This window comes from Typopeltis vanoorti, chromosome 14 (genome assembly GCF_054136105.1).
Source record: "Typopeltis vanoorti isolate ZY-2024b chromosome 14, IOZ_Tvanoo_1.0, whole genome shotgun sequence".
In the NCBI taxonomy this organism is placed as follows: Eukaryota; Metazoa; Arthropoda; class Arachnida; order Uropygi; family Thelyphonidae; genus Typopeltis; species Typopeltis vanoorti.
In genome coordinates this window covers 97,762,468-97,776,653 of record NC_143562.1, presented here as the reverse complement: position 1 = coordinate 97,776,653, position 14,186 = coordinate 97,762,468, and the positions used below count along the sequence as shown (strand labels likewise).

At 37.5% G+C, this 14,186-nt stretch overlaps 1 protein-coding gene across 2 annotated transcripts in view; it reads right to left on the bottom strand.

Annotated features, from left to right (window-relative positions):
* LOC150099795 (alpha-2-macroglobulin-like protein 1) overlaps nt 1-13,537 on the bottom strand; it is a 1,007,775-nt gene extending 994,238 nt beyond the window's left edge. The window contains exon 1 of one of the 2 annotated variants that reach the window (XM_090403789.1): nt 13,238-13,537. In XM_090403789.1, coding sequence (XP_090259915.1) covers nt 13,238-13,314 — 77 coding nt within the window. In that variant the 5' untranslated portion in view covers nt 13,315-13,537. The remainder of the gene's footprint in view (nt 1-13,237) is intronic. The other variant, XM_090403790.1, reaches the window with a different exon arrangement.
* Nucleotides 13,538-14,186: the final 649 nt, after the last annotated feature.

The window sequence follows — 14,186 nt, the reverse complement described above, 5'->3', positions numbered from 1 at the left end:
ATCGGCATCAAACGGTTGTGTATGGAGATGCCACGTCTCTCAGGAGGAGAGCTACCCGTGGAATCCCACAGGGTTCTGTTCTAGGGCCACTGCTGTTCAATTTGTTTGTTAATGATACTGCGAGTGGTCTGCAAGCTGATATTCAACTGTTTGCGGGTGATGCTAAGCTGGGAAAAATTATTAGGAATGAGGCAGTTGTGCTGGTGCTTCAGAGCGATTTGAATAAAGTGGCTATGTCGGCAGATAAATCTGGATGTCAATTTAACACCACTAAATGTAAGGTTTTTTATTTTGGATCTCAAAAAAAGTAAAGCTGTGTATCATGTTGGAGACATTGTATTACAGGAGTTGGAGGAAGTGTGTGATAATGGGATATTAGTGGATAAAAAAATTGAAGTTCAAGAGACATATTGCAAAAATAATAAAAACATCACAAAGAAATGCCAGTATAGTAAGAAGAACACTGACAAGTAGACATAAGGATGTGGTCATTTCGCTGTACAAGGCTTTGATTAGACCACATCTGGACTACTGCGCATCGATTTGGTCACCTGCATTCCTAAGTGAGAAACAAGCTGCGGAAAAAGTTCAGAGGCGATTAACAAAAGCAATATTGGGATTGTGGAATACTGACTATGAAGACAGGTTGAGGGAATGTAAATTACAGACCTAGTCAATAGGCGGAAGAGGGGCGAAATGGCTGAGACATATTATTATTATTATTATTATTATTATTAGACACCTCCAAGGAGTCCAAAGACTCATCGAGGGAGAGTGTGCCAACAGCATCGAACGATTGGTCTCCTTCCAACTACTAACCGCGCTCAAACTTACTTAACTGAGCCATTAGTAACAGAGGCTCTACCTATCGACCAACCTTTGCCGGCATAATTGCTATGGGGTGCTTATCAAATAGATACCGAGAATATTTTTCAAAGGGTTGAAGGAGGGAAGGGGATAGAGACAATAGGTCATTCTTAGAAGTTGTATAAAGGTGTGGTGTGCACGAAAGTGCGGCATGACTTTTTTTGCATGGAGAGTGGTTGGTGAGTGGAATTTATTGCCAAATGGTAAGTGCGCGAACATTGAATCAATTTAAGACAAGGCATGATAAACATTATCTCTGTTAGACTGCATCTTACTATTGCCTCCCTTGATGAGTCTTGACTCTAGAAGGTGTTTGTATAATAATAATAATAATAATAATAATAATAATCAAGGCGTTGCTACAGCGGAGTCCTCATATAAGTATATGAAGGATGGTTTTGCGTATTCCACAAACGAGAATATGTAGAGCGTTCTATGAAAAAAAAAAAATTCTATCCGTACTGGCAACCCGGTAAAGCACTTAAAGTTAGAGCGAGATACATATATGTCAACTCTCTTGTGACTCCATCTATTTCAACTGTTAACTTCAAAAAGTAAGATTATGTAAAGAATATAAGTAAAGATGAAAAATTTGCTATGAGAGAGGACTTGAAAGAATTACTAGTGGTAACAAAAGAAAAGAGTGAGAGAGTTAAGATAGTTAGTCTGTTGCCGCGGTATGACAGAATAGACTTGAGAAGGAGGGCCATAATCGCGAATGAGTCTATGCGTAGGTTATTCAGGAGGAGTGGTGTGGAGTTTTTGGGTGTGTGAAGTGAGTTTGAAGGACGAAAGGACTTATGCAAGAAGGATGATTTGCATCTGAATGGATTTGGTATTCGGAGACTGGAAAAATTGTTGCTGAATGACGTGAAAGTAGATGCAGAATCAGGGAAACTAGAGCTTTTAGGGAGGGTGGGGATGCTGTTAAGTGGACATGCAGACATCAGTGAGGCAGTTGAATGTAAGAATGTATATAATATGCCTGAGTTAGGAAGAAGGATAACAAACCAAAATGGGACAGTTAGTATAAGGCGTCGAAATAGGGGTGGGCTAGGGGACTTCTGCATTTTATGTACACTAATGCCAGGAGTATTCGGAATAAAAAGGAGGAATTTTTGGCCTTGGTTAGTCTTCCTGGCCACAGGTTATTGGCATTAGTGAGACATGGCTAACTGAAGATGATATAGTTAGTGGGATAGAATGTGAGGGGTATAGTGTATTCAGGAAAGACAGAGAAAAAAGAATGGGGGAAGAGTGTTATTGATAATAGCTGATGAACTGCAGCCAAAGAGAATAGAAGTTCAATTTCAGGATAGTGAAAATAGCACATTTGAGGCTATCTGGTGTGAGATTGTGGTCAGCAGAGCAAAATTTGCAGTTGGGTGCTGCTATAGACCAGGCGATGGAATAGATGATGAAGACAATATGCATACGCAAAGAGACTCAATGAGTGGAGGACAGGTAATTATTATGGGGGATTTCAACTATAGTAACATTGATTGGAGGGAAGAGAGGACAAATGGGAGGAAGAAAATGAATTTTTATGCAGTTATAAGGCATAACTACCTGAGATAGAGACTGAGTCCAAAAGAAGGCCTGTTACTAGTGGTGTGCCGCAGGGTTCTGTTCTTGAACCACTGCTATTTAATTTGTTCAATAATGATATGGGAAAGGATCTGAGAGAAACTGTTCATTTATTTGCTGATGATACAAAGTTGGGTAGAGCAATAGTGAATGCACATGATGTCAAAATTTTGCAGGATGATTTGGATAGATTGTCAGTCTCGGCTAATGAGAATGGATGTCAGTTTAATGTAGCAAAGTGCAAGTTATTCATTTTGGGGTGAAAAAATTAGCAGCAGTATATTACATTGGTGGAATTTTCTTCCAGGAGGTTGACTAAGCCAGAGATTTCGGTGTGTTGGTGGATAGGGAGTTGAAGTTTAGGGGGGAGGGCATATAGCAAAAGTGGTTAAATCAGCTCATCAGATCACTTGGTTACTGAAAAATACTTTAACGAGCAGAGATGAGCAAGTTATTGTTCCTCTTTATCGAGCCTTGATAAGACCCCATCTTTACTACTATGCCCAGATCTGGGTCCCTGGGTTTCTTCTTGATGGGGAGGAGGTAGAGAGGATCCAGAGGCGAGTGACCAAGATGATAGCTGGTCTATGGAATGAATCTTATGAGAACAAGTTGAAAATCTGTGGGTTACAGAAATTGGTCGAGAGGCGGAAAAGGGGTGATATGATTGAGACATTCTAATTACTGAAGGGTTTTACAAGATTAATTCAGAGGAAATTTTTCAGAACAGGTCTGGTGATGGGAGAACTAGGGACCATCCATGGAAACTGAGCAAGAGTGTAATTAGTAAGGGTATTAGAACCAGGTTTTTTAGTTGGAGAGTGGTGAATGAGTGGAATAAAGTGCCAGAGTTGTTGTGGGTACCATGACTGTAAATGAGTTCAAAGCAAAGTATGATAGACACTGTACGAATGCCGAATAGTTGTTCTTGATATGTTTAGGGTGTCCTTCAATGAGTCTAAGGACTCCTTGGAGTTGCCCATAATAATAATAATAATAATCCGTGTGCCGCCCAGATATAATAATCGAGAAATGAGGAGGGCATTGATGATGAGTAAAATGTTAGCTACGATGTGTAGGAAAAGAGGGGTGAGATATATAGATATATGGGAGAAGTTTTATGGGAGAAAAGAATTATATGCCGAAGATGGTCTGCATTGGAATAAGTACGGGAGTAAGCTTTTACAGACGTTACTGTTTAATGAACGTACGGGGGTTTTAGACCAGGGAAACGAGAGTTATTGGAAGGGGCGGGTGCGGGGATGGTTGTCAGAAATAATGACAGGAAAGTCGAATTACCTGTAAATAGTACTAAGGTCAACAATAACTGTGATATGGGAATCATTGTACTCAGAATTTTAACAGTATTCAGAGTGGGCTAATTCGCACATCGTGTGATGGGGGGAAGGAGTATTGCAGTTTGCTCGAATATATTCGGAATAAGTGTGATGAATTTTTGTCATTACTTAGTTCTACTTGGCCAAAAATTATAGGAATTAGTGAGACTTGGTTAACTAAGAATGATTTAGTCATAGGGATTGAATGTAAGGGATATAGTATCTTTAGAAAGGATAGAGAGGACAGAATGGGGGAGGAGTTTTACTAATGATAGACGAAGTGTTAAAGCCAAAAATGGCTGAAGTGCCTCAAGGTAACAGGCATGTAGAGGGTAGTTCATTTGAGACTGTTTGGGGTGAGATAGAGATCAACAGGACGAAATATGTAATTCCGTTGCTGCTATAATCCAAGGGGTATAAAGGAGAATGTAGATGGTATATATTGGCGAATTAGCATGATGAGTGAAGGTCGATTAATTATTATGGGGGATTTTAACTTTGGGGACATAGATCGGGAGAAGAAATGGCCTTAAGGAACAAAGGAATTGCAGTTTATACAATTCCTAAGAGATAACTGCCTGAAACAGCATGTAATGGAAGCGACAAGAGATTTGAGAGTGTTAGATCTGGTCATAGCATTGGAGAACGTATCAGTAAGTAATTTAGATACACTGTCTCCACTTGGGGAAAGTGATCATGTGGTCTTGACTTGCCAGATTGTGTTATGTGCTGAATATTCTGTTAAGAATTTAAAGGGGAGAGATGTTGATGGTGCATGGGAGATTATCAAGGAGTATTTAATGAAAGCTATATCTGACTGTATTCCCAGAGTCAGGAGGAGGTAGGATTAAGATGAATGTATCAAAAACAAATCAGGTAGGACTAAAACGGTTGAATAATATTATTAAGCGAGAGTTGCAGATAAAGAGAAAGTTGTGATATAAGTATAAAGAAAAAGGTGATGAGCATTCCCATGAGCAGTACAAGGTACAGGCAAGAAGGGTAATTTGCATTGTAAGGAAGGTCAGAGATAATTATGAGAGGAAGATAGCTGATGAGTCCAAAGAAATCCTAATCAGTTCTTTTGCTATTATTATTATTATTATTATTATTATTATTATTATTATTATTATTATTATTATTGTTCCGGGAAACTCCAAGGAGTCGACAGACTCATCGAGGGAGGCCCTAACATCATGTCAAGAACAACTATTCAACATTCACACAGTATCTATCATACCTTGCCTTGAACTCATTCACGGTCGTAGCACCCACAACAGCCTCTGGAAGCTTATTCCACTCATTTACCACTCTCCAAGTAAAGAACCTAGCTCTAACACCCTTGTCAACCACGCTCTTGCCCAGCTTCCATGCATGGCCCCTAATCCTCCCACCACCAGTCATATTTTCAAAAATATCTTCTGGATCAATCTTATAAAAACCCTTTAGTAATTTGAATGTCTCAATCATATCACCCCTCCTTCGCCTATCGTCCAATTTCTGCAACCCACAAATCTTCAACCTATTCTCATAAGGTTCATTCCACAGACCTGCTATCATCTTGGTCACTCGTCTCTGGACCCTCTCCACTTCCTCCCCATCACGAAGAAACCTTGGTGCCCATAACTGGGCACAGAAGTCCAGATGGGGTCTTATCAAGGCTCGATACAGAGGAACAACAACTTGTTCGTCTCTGCATGTTAAAGTATTTTTCAGATGCCAAGTGATTTGATGAGCTGTTTTAGTCAATTTTGCAATGTGCCCCCTAAACTTCAACTCCCTATCCACCAACACTCCCAAATCCCTGGCCTCATCAATCTCCTGGAGTACGGTTCCACCAATGCGATATACTGCTGCTATTCTTTTCACCCCAAAGTGCATAACCTTACACTTTGCCACATTAAATTGACATCCATTTTTCCTAGCCCAGTCCTCCAAACTATCCAAATCATCCTGTAAAATTTTGACATCCTGTGCACTTACAGTAAAAGGAGGAATAACTGGAATGACTTTAAGAAGCGTTGATGTAAGGAAATTTCACAGGCTAATCAAATAGAAAGTTGATTAGCCTGTGAAATTTTGCCGTGCTGAATGTGTCACTGACTAATGAGAGTCTAGTGATAGAAGAATTTGAGGTGCTTAATATATTTCAGAACCTTAATTCTAAAACTTTCATTGGGTCAGATGGCATATCAGCCCATATTTCAAGGGAATGCACAAGAGAATTAGCACCTCCTCTAACTTGGTTGTTTAATTTAAGCTTCAGTTCTGGTAAAGTCCCAATTGAGTGGAAAGAGGGGAAAATTATTCCCCTACATAAGGGGAACTCCAGGACTGAGGTAGAAAATTATAGACCAATCAGTATATCGGAAATAGTGGTTAAGGTTCTGGAGAAATTGATAAAAATTAGAATTCAAGACCGCATTGACAGGAACATGATACTTTATGAGGGGCAACATGGTTTTGTGAAGGGTAGATCTTGCCTTAGCAATTTGCTCACTTTCTATAATGAAGTAACAATGGAGTTGAATAAAGGAAATCTTTTTTCAATGATCTTGCTGGACTTTGCAAAGACATTTGACAAGATTCCGCATGGAACTCTCTTGCATAAATTGGAGCAAATGGGTATGGAACCGAGGCTAGTGATTTGGATTAGAGGGTGGCTAGTGGATAGATATCAAAGAGTGGTTTATGGTGGAGTGGAGTCCATTAGAAGGCAGGTGCTAGTGTGTGCCTCAGGGCTAAGTATTTGGTCCTCTATCATTTAATTTGTTACATCAATAATATTAGGAATACTTTGAAAGTAGATATCCACTTGTTTGCTGATGATGCAAAACTGGAAGGAGCGATAGCTAATTCAGATGATGTGGATATTGTGCAAGATGACAAACAAGCTGAAGGTTTGGGCTAAACTAAATGGTTGCCAGTTAAATGTTGCCAAGTGTAAGGTGATGCACTTCGGGAGGATACGATCCCATGCTGTTTACTATATTAATGGAACTGAACTTCAAGAAGTTGATGAGGCTAGGGACTTGGGAGTTATTGCAGACAGAGAACTTCAGTTTCGAGGGCATATTGCAAAGGTTGCAAAACTTCATCAGATTGCATGGTTATTGAAGAACACACTGACAAGCAGGGATAAGGAAGTGATTTTCCCACTTTATAAGGCATTAATAAGAACTCATTTGAACTATTGTACAGAGATCTGGTCACCTGGATTTCTTGGTGATGTGGAAATGGCAGAGAGGATTCACAGGCGGGTTATGAAACTTGTTGCAGGCCTGTGGGATGTCTCCTACGAGGATAGATTGAAGGTTTGTGGGCTTCAAAAACTAGTTGATAGACGTAGAAGAGGAGATATGATAGAGGCATATAAATTATTAAAAGGGCTTTATAGGATTGATACTGATAACGTTTTTAAGACCAGTGCAGGAAGGGAGAGAATGAGGGTCATCCCTGGAGATTGTGTAAGTGTGTGGTTAACAAGAGTGTTAGGACTATTTTTTTGCTTGGAGGGTTAAAATGGGTGGAATGCGTTGCCAGAGGTGGTTGTGAATGCTTCATCTGTGAATGAGTTTAAGGGGAAGTATGACAGGTATTGTGTGAATAACGGTTAGTATGTCAATGTTGGGTCTCCCGCGATGAGTCTTTTGACTTCATGGAAGCACCTTGAGGCAAGATCTTCAACATGCGATGGTGTAACTTTGAAAATAGAAAAAATTAGACGACCTAAAACAACATGGAATATGAGAAGTCATTCAGAAGGTAAATTACAAAATATTAACAAGAAATAAATGAGATAAACAGCGACATCCTTGGAATCATTGAGTTTAGATTACAGGATTGAAGAGATTGGGTAGTTACACTTCAAATTCTTTAACAGGCTTCTGGCTCATATGAAACATTATTATTATTAAGCTAAAAGATATATCGATTAATCCACTATCCTGGATCCTTATCCAGGATAATTACATTATCCTGGATAACTGCATGATGAAACTGAAAGGTTCCATGAAAACATACCGAAAACATTAAAACAAGTAAAATCAGAACTTGAATTGTAAAGTGGGCAATTTATGATATCAAAATATAGTGGAAATACATGAAAATTCACCATAGTTCCTGCAATTCAGACCATTCAATTCAATAATAACCACATTAAAAAAAATTAAATTCAAGAAGTTAATAAAGTACTAAAAAATTAATGCTAAATTGAAGTGAAAAAAAAAACAGAGGTTGGAATAAATTTGCATTTAGAAGCAGATAATAGACAACGGAATATCAGCACCTTTGCTAAAGGAATATTCAGCCGAATTGGCTTTCACTTGTTTGTATAACTGGAATCTCAGCTCAGGAATGGAAGAAATGTATTATAGTTCCATTGTACATGAGTGGTGCAAAAATTGATGTTGCTAACTACTGACCTGTTAGTATCTCTGTTGTGGTAGTGAAGATTTTAGAGAAGATTTTTGGTAAGAACTTGCATACAGAAATGGTTAGACAAACAAGATATACTCTGCAAGGAGAGTAGCATCAGTTCACTAAGGGAAAGTCATGTTTTAGCAATGTGCTCATATTTTATAACAATGTTACGGCGGAGTTGGATAAAGAGAAAGGATACACTATGATAATGTTGGATTTTGCTAAGTCATTTGATAGGATAACATGAAAGTATGTTACATAAACTGGAGAATATAGGAGTGAAATATAAACTCTTGACTTGGATCAGTGGATGGTTGATAGACAGATATCAAAAAGTGGCATACGGTGGGTGTGAATCTGTTAAATTTAAGGGAACCAGTGGTGTACCTTCAAGGTTCAGTCCTTGGGCTATTGTTGTGCAATCTATACATTAATGACGTTAGGAAGCGTCTAACAGTGATGTGCAATTGTTCGCCGATTATTCAAATGTAGACTGGGCAATCTAGGATGCTAATGATATCCAGCACTTACAAAATGATTTGAATAGGCTGGAAATTTGGGCTAACGAAAAGGGCTGTCAGTTTAATGTTAGTAAGCGTGTAAAGTTATTCACTTTGGCATGATGAAATTTCCAGCGGCATATTATATTACTGGGTTTATGCTACAAGAAACTGCTGAGGCTAGGGATTTTGGCATAATTGTGGATAGGAATTTGAAGTTCAAATGTCACACAGCAAAAAGTTTCAAATACAATTCAGAGGATAATTGAGGTAAGGATAAGCGAACCTTACATGTAAGGATAAGGAAGTGCTGCTTCTTTATAAGGCCTTGATACGACCACACCTGGATTACTGTGTGCAGATTTGGTCTGCTGGGTTCCAAGGGGATAAAGAAGCTGTGGAAAGGGTACAAAGAAGAGTTAGAAAGATTATATCTGGTTTGTGGGATTTAGATGATGAGGACATATTGCGAGTATGTGGATTGCAGACTCTGGTTGACAGGATAAAGAGGGGTGATATGATAGAGGTTTATAAACTTATAGGATATCGTCTAATGAAATTATTCACTATATGAAGAGTGGGGAAAGAACACAGGGGAAGTCATGGAAGTTAAGTTTGTTCCCAGTCAAGAAAAGGTCACGTAATTAGTTTTTCTCTCACAGAGCAGTCAGTGAGCGAGTGCATATAGTGTGAATGAATTCAAGAGAAGGTATGATAGTTGATATCAGTGATTTATGGCCTCCCTAGATGAGTCCTTGACTCCCTGGGGTCTCAGATGATAATAATAATAATAATAATAATAATAATAATAATAATAATAATAATAATAATAATAATAATAATCGATTTAAAAATTACTGTAAAATTACTGCACTGTAAAAATGGGGAGCTGGATAATGAGGGCAATGAAGCATATGGTAAGATGGAATGGATCCAAGGAAATAATGCTCCAAACATCAGAAGGTCTACTATACAGTATATCCACAGAACAATAAAAAAGAAGGGTGACAGAAACAATCGAATTCTGTTTTCCAAATACAACAAAATAAAGAGCTCTAAGGAAAAAATAAGCAGCTGAAATTGCAAATAAAAAACAGATTAGTCAATGCCTTTTATTCTCTTATAGGGAGTAAACAAGACCATTTTAGTCTTATCTAACTGTTGGAGACTGAGTACGTGGTTCATTCTCCACTGGCAGCCAATCAGAGATAGTTTGCCCAAGACCATCACTAAATATAAGCGACTTCCGATGAACAGGCAACTGACATATGTCACCATCTCATTGTCCCTACCCCTAACACAATATTGTCCTACGGTCGATTTGCTTGAGTTTGCGGAACGAAAAACCAGACTTTCCAGGTTAAAATAATTCGCTTCTCATGCCAGAAATCGAAGAAAGGCTTAGAAAAGTTCCGCTAGGCGGATACCAGAAGACTAGAACTTAGTCTTCCTGCAGGCAGTCTAGTGGAGTGAGTGCAAACGTCATTTCCAGTGAGCTACATAGGCGTCAGTGTAGAAATGTGTTAATTTAGAACTAGAATCGAAAAATAGACACGTCCTTAAAAAATAGTAGATGGCATTCAATTTAACAGAGGAAGTAAGAAAGCTTACAAGTTAAAGAAAAATAATTTAGTAGGTCCACATTTAGTGAAAAAATTTTGAAGCAAAATGACAACTGATCTCCAGTATTTATTTAGCCTTCACTGATAGTGAACATAACCTATAATTATGAACAATTATCATTATGAACAGGAGAGAATATGACACCACTGCTCCCATCCCTTAGGGATAAATCAGAGCACTCATATTATTGCCTATAAAAATATGGTTGTTCTATGGACGATTTTTCAGATGAAGAGCTAAAAACCATAGTTTCTGGGGAAATTTCCAGAAACTATGGCTAAAAAGGAAATTTCGGAATTTGCCGTTCCGAAGATTGACTAACTCAAGATCCAACCGAAGAAAGGACTAGAAATAGCTCCTGATAAGATTTCTGTGGCAGCCTAGCACCATGGAAACAAATATCATTTTCACATCACTACACGGCCATCAAGATGGTGATGATAATAAAAAAACAACAATCAGTGGTAGAAATAAAACAGTTTCCCATAGATAGATATAAAATGTCCAAGAACGATCCGTATTATTACCATTACTGTTTGAGATCTCAAAAATGGCCACATAGGAAGTAGACATAATCATCTTAAGTGTTGGAGAAACTTAAATGTTCCATGATATGCAGACGATACGGTGTTGTTCACCGAGAATGAAGATGAACGTTATAATATAGTAAAAAAACTAATGTTGATAAATTCGTATTAAAATAAATTCCCAGTAAACTCCTTAGCTCAGTCAGTTTGACGATGTCCTTCGGGTGAAAAGATCAGAGCTCGTCTAAGACGCTGAACCTTTATCGAGATTTTTCAAGTGAATGCGAGTTAGCCGGTCTCATATACAGGTGGGGGTCCTTCCCCCCAAAAAAACTCGGGTTTTTCATCTCGTAAATCGGCTAGGAGACCACACACAATTTACATATAAAGTATACCCACCTTATTCTAAAACCTACGGTTATAAAAAATTACGGTTAGGAGTCTAATGGCCTGTTAAAACACTGATATTAATTTAAATAATTTAAAAATTATTATATCGAAAGTTACGACAGTGATTAAATCTTAACCTAAGTACTAGTGCGTCATTGAATATGCATATTACAAGAAGAGTACCAAAATAAAAATTCGACCTTGGTAACTAGTTCTGAGTAGAAAATATTATTGATCCATAACTTTGTTGTCTTGTTGATGGTATGTTAGATATTTTCAACAAGACTCAGCTTTCCAATTTGAAACGTTAATTTCAACTTTATGAAAAAAAAAAGAGTAGTTGGAACAAAGTTAAAGCCACCTAAAAAGCGTTTTGCGTCTTCCTCCTCTTTCTTTCGTTTTTTTTTTTTTTTTTTTTTTTTTTTTTTTTTTTTTTTTCATAACGTCTTGTAATGGTTGGATCGCCTCCTCAGCTAAACCTCTACAGCGTCGTTAACTTATGTCGATTAAATTTGTAATATAGTTATTTGTTACATTGTTAATGTTCTGAGAATTTTGGTTTAAGCAGAAAAATAAACTGATAAAGGTGGCGTGAGTGTCATAAGGCAAGACTCTATCTATTGCAGCCATCTGGTCAAATCGCATATTTAATTTTTTTTTTTTTTTTTTTTTTACTGTTTTGATTTTACAAAATATAAATTCTTCTCGCAAAAACATTTTTCTTATTTTTATGGGAATAAATATCACGGATACTCTTTGAACCTTTACATTATATTAAGATAATGAGGTAGAAGTAGAATACTTTAAAATAACATTATATTATGGAAGTATTTAAATTTTTTTTTTCTTTTCTTTACAAGCCAAATAAGATTTTTAAGTATGCTAGATTGACTCAGCCACTGCAGTTTGTGCACTCATCGTTTAGATTATGAGGGACACCAGTCTCAAAACCCAAAGTAAGGTCGTTTTGATGTCACTTGGATTCCCGGTAGTCTGTCTCAACGTTTAAGTTATAATAAAAATCATAAGAAATAATTAGAAGTAAACAATTTAATTAACTAAAATTAAATGCCGGCCTCGTTAGCCGAGTGGTTAGTGCATTCGCTTTCTAACCAATAGGGTCTATTGGTTAGAAAGCGAATGAATTGAATAGACTGTGCATTCGAACCGTACTTGGAATTTAAATTAAAAGTGATTTAAATTATTAGAATAATTTCAACGTTATGATTTCAAGCTAGCACGATGAAAATAGTCTAAACATTTATTTAAGTACATTAATTGACATATTTGATAGAAACTTGAAAGATGTTTTTCTGTTAAAAGTGTTTCCATTTTCCGTGACCTAACTACTGTATTATGCTTGAGTAATATGAAGAGGGGGGGGAGGGAGAACGAATAGAAACAAATAAGAAAACCAACTCAGTGAGCTCTTTAAGGATAGAGACCAAAAAAAATCGCAGTATCCCACCGCATTTGTTCGTACGTAATTAATTATTATAAAGACCTTTCATCGATAAGCAATTGTAATGCATCCATGCAGGGAACATTTTCAACTGAATGTGGTATTTGTCTCATACAGAGGTAGTAGGATTCTTCCTCCCCCTCCCCCCAGAAACTTGAGATTTGTTCGCGTAGAGTAAAAATACAGACAAAAGCACTGAATGGACAGGGAGGGAAGTTAATGGGCGGATGAAGAGGGAGGAGGTGGAGTCCTGCGAGAGTCAAGGGACTCCACGGATGTAGTAAACATAATAATAAATCAGATTTTTTTTGTGTGAGTGTGTGAAATTCATGTTGGAGGATTAATGGAATTAATGGTATGTGTATGAAAGAGAGAGAGAGAGAGAGAGAGAGAGAGAGAGAGAGAGAGAGAGAGAAATACTTGAAATAATAATGTATGCTAGTAAAAGTTTTAAACTATTGAATTTTTCAAGTAGTAAAGTTAAAAAAAAAACTACTTTATGTGATAAATTTTAAATCTTACCTCTTTCCACAAGACAGTGATATCCATGGTACGATATTCAACAAAAGGGAAAAAAATGCAGGTTTCATAATTAACATTAAAAGTGGTGAACCTGCCGGTGAGTTTTGATTTTCCACCGGCGATTGCTAGAATTGCCTGAATTGGCTGAAAAGAATTGCAAGTCTTGAAATATTACTCAAAAAATCTATATATTTGATCCCTAGGTGTTTTCACTCCAAGTACGCCATTGCATTGCCTTAGTGCACTGAACAGACTACAGTAGTCACTAACAACGTTTAGCGATTGAAGATCAAATTACGAACAATGTGTAGTATTAGCTTTACCCTGGCATCTGGGCTTGCTCATATCAACTCCCTAAGAGGTCAGCTTGAGACCGCCGAAGTTGGGGTTAAAGGACACTGATAAAGAGGATGCACGTGCGAATGAGATGCGTTTCCTGTCAAAGGGCATTGCGGAGGAAGCTAGTATATTCGGATCGTGAGAAAGTCTGGTTCAGAATATTAGTTTTGCATATGAGGCAGGGATCTTTCGTAAGTGATAATGTCTTGCACAATTAATGCTTATGACGTCTGCGGTCTGTGTAATGCTGTTTAGTTTGGTAGTTTTTTTACAGGCACTATTATTTTTTGGCAATGCCACTATTCTTTCAGAGTTTTATCCGTGTTTCTTGCCAATACTGTACTTGTATGTGTCAATGTCGAAAACATGCACACAAGTTTCATGAAAGCATCTGTTAGATCCGTTTTGTTCTTCAGTACCAATATCATAACTCTGTTCTAACTGGATGAATTTATTGAAATTTGGTATTCGAATGTTACATAAAAACGATTCGAACCAACCCAGTTTTCGTTTAAATTGAACGTTTGTAATGAGAAAATATTTTGAAATCATACTCCACTCTGACCAAATTTAATGAAATTTGGGTTAAATGAAATGGTTTACAAGAAGA